The sequence below is a fragment of the Rhododendron vialii genome, chromosome 2a, assembly GCF_030253575.1.
Source record: "Rhododendron vialii isolate Sample 1 chromosome 2a, ASM3025357v1".
Taxonomy (NCBI): domain Eukaryota; kingdom Viridiplantae; phylum Streptophyta; class Magnoliopsida; order Ericales; family Ericaceae; genus Rhododendron; species Rhododendron vialii.
The window spans coordinates 15317732-15323786 of record NC_080558.1 but is presented as its reverse complement, the minus strand read 5'-3'; the positions used below and the strand labels follow the sequence as shown (position 1 = coordinate 15323786).

General features: G+C 38.3%; 2 protein-coding genes across 2 annotated transcripts; both read right to left on the bottom strand.

The window, feature by feature from the left end:
* Window positions 1-2128: 2128 nt before the first annotated feature.
* Window positions 2129-3512, bottom strand: LOC131317206 (disease resistance protein RPM1-like). The gene is made up of 2 exons (XM_058346777.1): window positions 3266-3512; window positions 2129-3180 (listed from the first exon to the last, which is right to left on the bottom strand). The coding sequence occupies exons 1-2, from the start codon at window positions 3510-3512 to the stop codon at window positions 2129-2131; spliced, it is 1299 nt and encodes a 432-aa protein (XP_058202760.1).
* Window positions 3513-3563: 51 nt separating this feature from the next.
* Window positions 3564-5711, bottom strand: LOC131317205 (disease resistance protein RPM1-like). Its single transcript, XM_058346776.1, has 3 exons — window positions 5257-5711; window positions 4072-4380; window positions 3564-3987 (listed from the first exon to the last, which is right to left on the bottom strand). Exons 1-3 carry the CDS (start codon window positions 5709-5711, stop codon window positions 3564-3566), a joined length of 1188 nt encoding a protein of 395 aa, XP_058202759.1.
* Between the last annotated feature and the right edge of the window lie 344 nt (window positions 5712-6055).

Below are 6055 nucleotides of genomic sequence, written 5' to 3'. Positions count from 1 at the left end.
GTAGATTCCTCGTCGTGAGAAACAAGTGTGTGAAGGTAGTCAAAGTACACAACAGCACTGCTAACCATATTGTTAGGGAAGTTTCACCAAACATATTCAGTTATTTGGAATATTCGCGCTGTTTAACCATATTGTTAGGGAAGTTTTTCTTAAGATAATTGAATACAAAATTTCACATGCCTGATCTGTTTCTATGACTAATTCAACCAGCATTATATTGGGAAACGAAGAGAAGATAATTATTTGGATCGTATATACTCTAACAGCCCCTTCGGCTGCTTAGGTGAGAAATGAAAAAAAAAGGAGTGTTGTTTCTCTTAGATACTTTGAAGATGACAAAAGAAGGAAATATCAATGGTTCACAAGTTGATATGTACAACTCCCACAAGTGCAGAGAATATACAAAGTCTGGGTCCTGATCAGTATTTTCTGATATGTAGTATGACAAGCTAGGTCCATTTTCTCTCTTATCTATTTTCTTTCCCGTCAGGATTCACGCAGCATCTTTCTGTTTGCCATCTTTTGCCTAGAAGGTGATTGATTTAGAATCCAAATGAGAGAACTCTTGGAGCATTTGAGCCTTTGAGGTACAGGATTTAGCTGTGTGGAGTTCCCAGCTTTCATCCTTGCTAAAATGGTCTTTCCAGCCAAGGACCTAAACTAAGTTGAGGTTCAAATCTCATACTCCAACTAGGCACCATGCCTTGTTGGAGAGCGGTCGATAATCACCACAGAGATGAATGCCTTTTTCTCATGATTCGTAGGTAAAAAGGGTTTGCTCGTTAGCATCTGACTGGCATTTGACTGTTACTAATCCCAGTTTAATTTAATAGTTTAATTGCTCTGCCCTACTAAAATTTGAATTTTAGTAGGGAGCTCTGAGAAATTACTCCACCCACCCACTGAGTTCTGCTGCAGGGAGGAGCAATACCTTGGGACAGGGAATAATCTCTCCTCTTCTTGTAAAGCTGAAGACGAGAACAATTATTTTGTGGTGTAAAGTGTAAACTGAAGTGATGGGAGCGAGAAGGGTTAAATTTTTTATGGAGATGAACTGGGGTGTTACGGTACTTGGAAGTGATAATGGCCTGAGTGTCCTAAAAACAAGTCTTAATTACACTTTATTAACCATTTTTCTTAACTTTTTGTCTTTTTCACTTGGTGTGTTTTGTTCGTCTTTTCTGATTTTTTTGTTAGATTTGCGTTATATTTTTTAAAATAATAATTCTCTAGACGAGAAGAGTTTAAAAGTAAAAATTATGACCAAGCAAAAAAAATTCAGTAAAGACAAAAAAGTACGAAGCAGTTGTCTTTCTTTTTTTATCTAAAGTATCGTATTATATGAACTTTTTTAAATGATGGTCCACATTTTTATATTTTTTTGATTCATCTCGTTGAATGATGAACCCCAAATTTTACGACGAAAAACTAAACAAAAAGCTATACCGGTTACAAAGGAAGGAGGGACGAACCAACAAGAGGTCTATTTCTTGTTCAGGCCTTGCCCAGCCAACAAAGGAATCAATGAAGTACGTGATCCCAGATCTATCCGATTTTGAGCATAGTAACTTCTACCTTTTTCCTTCCTTTCTTTTTCTTCGTTTCAGATCATTGCCATTTCTTTTTCAATTTCGATTTCTTATCCTTCGAAGTTGATTTCATCTTCAGTTACGAATAGTAAAAATTATTGAAAAAAAAGGGTTTAGGCAAAAAAGTAAATTCTTTCTTCATAGGTAAAAATTGAAAAAAATAATTAAGGAAATTAACATATCAAATATTTGTAATCAGCACCGAGGGAAATTAGGTTCCTCTAGAAATGTGTTGAACTTCACCTAATCTAAACCAAGAAGATTGTTGCAAACTGATAAAACAAAGGCATGCTTTGAAGTTCTAAATTATGTCGAGCTGAATACATCAAATATGAAATTCTCGATAAAGCAATTAATTCAAGACAAAAAAGTACGCAAAAGAAATATCTTGTTCACAACATGATTACACAAACTGGTTTTCAAGCTCTCACAAACGCCAAAAAAATGAGGGAAAAAGCGAACATCATTAGCGGGGATAACCCAATCTCGAAGATCCTCTTACGCCTCGTTTTTCCGTATCATAGAAAACCACCAGTCCATTATTTGGAGTCCCCAATCAAAACCTTAGGAACGTGTGCAATTTTCCAATAGTCCCCACCTTGTAAGTCTCTATTTAACCTCGAAATTAATGTTTCAGACATATCAGTCAAGTCAAGAAATTGCAGGTTGGCCAAAAGTTTGACACTTGAGGGCAACTCCATCATCAATTTACAGTCTCGAAGATGTAGCTTTTCAAGAAGAGGCATCGAGCTAGACTCCACTCTCACCCATTTCAATCCTACTAAGCTAACTAACCACAAGTCTTTAAGCTTTTGAAAACCACCAGCCTTGAAAAATAATCCATCTCCTTCATATGCAGTACTATTAAGTCCAAGGTGAAGCAAATTGGGCAAATCTTGAAGGGATTGCAGTGGATCAACATCTTTTAACTTACTACTCCTTAAGATTACACTTTTCAGGTTGTGAAGAGATGATATCCAGTGTGATATCTTCTCCAAACGTCCTCTTAGATAGAGTGTTCGAAGAAGTCGAGGCGGCAAAGACAAAGAATCTAAATCAATGATCTCATCTTCCTCTATTGCCATAACGGACAACGAGAGAAGGTTGTTTAGCTTCTCAAGGGATGAACAAAGTGCCATCCCATATTCCTTTTGTAGCCTTAAAATGAGCAATCTCCTTAGTTGAGTTAGCTTCCCCACCTCTCTTAGCACAATGCCGCTATTATTCCCTTGGTTTGCTTCAATACAACATAGTTTTTGCAAGTACAACAAACTACCTATTCCCGTAGGGGCTTTGAAGCCAATAATATTGTGAAAAGGAAAATAACACGGGGTGTTGTTGTAGCGATATAACAAAAGATGGCGAAGATGTTTGAGATTCAAGATCTCATCAGGCAACTCGGTGGCATTCGTATGTTTCAAATCCAATGTTTCCAGCTTCTTGAGATTTCCGATCGCTTTCGGGATCAGTTTTACATTGGTCTTCCTCAAACTTAGATAAGTAAGATTAAGGAAGTTCACAACTTCATGCGGGAATGTTTCCAATTTTGATCCGCTCAAGTCTAACACCGTTAGTAGCCTTACACCCTCGCCTAAGAATGCAACCTTTGACAAAACGGACACTAAAATCTAGTGCACTGAATACGAGTAAAGAACGAAGGTGAGTGAAACAAATACTTTCCTGAATATTTTCCAAATTATGGTGAATCGCGAGGCGTCGCAATTTCTCAGGCCATGCTCTGCCTCTTTCACTTGCTATTGTGACAATGCTTTGCTCTCTCGACTTCGCAATTATCATTTCACGCCAAAGGTCATGGATCCCATAAGCTCTAAACCTTCCATCTCTCCCGACGTGTGTCACTTGAACTAAACTTCTATTCATTAGCTCATTGAGGTAGCCCTCAGCAACTTCTTCTCTTGTCATTCCTTCTTTCAGTTCTATAAATCCTTCCGCCACCCATAACCGAATTAGTCTCTAGTGATCAATGAGACAATCTTCGGGAAAAATACTCAAGTATAGAAAAAATAACTTAAGATGGTAAGACAAATCAAAGTAACTGAGGGACAATATCTTAGTCATGCTCATGAGTTTGTCATTTCCTTCTAGTTCCGCACCAAGGCCACGGTAAATCCTTTCCCACTCATCCACACTCTTCTCTTTTGTTGATAACAGACCACTAATTGCCACTATTGCAAGTGATAAACCCTCGCATTTTTGCAAGATGGCTCTTGAAACATCTTCCAAATATGAAGGACAATAATTCTCCTTGAATGTCTTTGAGCAAAACAAGGCCCGTGACTCTTTGGGAGGAAGGGGCTCGAGATTATACACCATGCCATGATATTCTTCGCTAGCAAAAGATGCTAAATCTACATTTCTTGTCGTCAGAATTACTCGACTGCCGCAATTACATTCAGGAAGTACGATTCTTAAAACTTGCCATGCATGAATACCCCATACGTCATTCAAAACAAGCACATACCTCTTTTCCTGCAAAAAGGCATTAATTATTCCTTTCAAGCTGTTTGCATCCATACTGTTCACTCCTTGTGGGAGTGGTTGTATGACGTCTTCAAAGAGAACTCGAATCAAGTCTTTTAAAAGCTCTGCGACCTTGAATGATTCAGAAACAGTGATCCAAGCATGGTTCTCGAAGTGCCTCTTCACTGTTGCGTCGTTGTAGACCTTTTTTGTAAGGGTGGTTTTGCCCAATCCGCCCATTCCGGCTACAAAAAGTACCTTGAGTCGAGGATCCTCATCAACTAGCCAGTTAATTAAGAGTGATTTGGGCCTGTCAATGCCCACAAGGTCAGCATCTTGGAGTAGAAGGCATAGTTTTAAATCGCGGTATCGGTCGCCGTCGCGGTATCGGTCGCGGTATATCGGTATCGGGACATATCGGTGATACGTCGCGAGAATCGGGTGTCGCGGTCGTGAATTTTTAAAAATTATCAGCAACATGTATAAAACTTGAAAAATATACTGTTGCCCCAAACATTGGCTTAAATTATCACATTTTAATTAGTTTAAGACATGTAATAGCCCATTCTCTTCATGTGAAATATCCGATAATTTATCAAAACTCGCAAGTCAATAAGATTTTACAAATATGAGAAAAATGCAACATTATAAGTTTCGATATAATTGACATAAATAGCAAAAATAAGATGAAGACATTAAAATAAACACACCATAGAGGTTTTACATTACATAATCGCTAGCCACAACTAGTTTCAAGCTCATAGCTTTTAAGTCAAACATAATTTTGCTAATACAACTTCAATGCCAGAATGAATGACGTGGAGATACCGATACGTACATGAATGACGTGGAAGCAAATATATACATATGTGTGGAAGGAGCTTTGTTTTTTGATTTTTTCTATTTTTTTTTTTAGCTCTGTTTTTTGATTTTTTCTGTTTTTTTTTTTTTTTTCAGAACCGATACGTACCGGCCGTAACGGCTGTATCGGCCGTACCGGTCCAAAATCGGTTACAGACCGATACGTATCGGGAACCGGCCGATACGCCTGTGAATTTCAATCTCACCGATATATCGGCCTATATCCGAACCGGGAGTCGAAAATTCCGGTACGAACCGGCCGATACGTACCGTATCGGCCGATATTTAAAACTATGGTAGAAGGGCATTGCCACGACAATCATACCATGCGGTGTCAGAATGAGTAGAGCTTGAGCCTTGCTCTATTTTGCCATATATGTCACTATATCGTTGATATCCCTCAGAAATATTGATGATTTTGGACTTGATTCCTTTTACTTCGGGAGCAATTTGGTGGCGAGCTTTTAAAGTCATAATAAAGAACGAAACCTTACGAACAAACTGGCAGAATTTGGTGCTATGATGATGTCTGAGGCAAAGCATGTACATATCAAGAGCATCTGCAGTGTCATATGCAGCTTCTCGAACTTGCTTCACCCATACTTTGATTTTCAGGTCTCTATCTTCTATTGCATCAGTAACTCTAAGGAAATGTGTCATGCGCTCGAATTCGGCTCTTATGTATTCGATGTCTTCCCGTACTCCGCTCAACAAATTCAACTCTTCTCGGAGATAGGGTGCGAAGTTGGATAGAAGTTGGAACACAGCACCCTCTGCCATTTCTTCTGTTTTTTTTTTTTTTTTTTTTCTTTTGGCTTACCGAGTAGCTTTGGATTTGAAGAGAAATGGGGTGGGTGAGAGGTCAATTTTGCGCCGCTATTTCTCTATCCTCTCCTTGAGATATGTTCTTTCTTCCGGGAAAAGATTTAGGAAAAGTGAATATCTTGCTTTGTTTCTTATGTGTGTTCACGTTAAGTACTTCCCAAATCAGTTTTTTTTTTTCCTTTTGAAGTTAATTAAAATTCAGGAATCTGCTATTTCTTGTTTATATTGAGGCAAACCTGCTAGGCTCGTTGTTTGTTTGTATTTGTATTATTTTAGAGCCTATTTGTCTTAAATTAAGT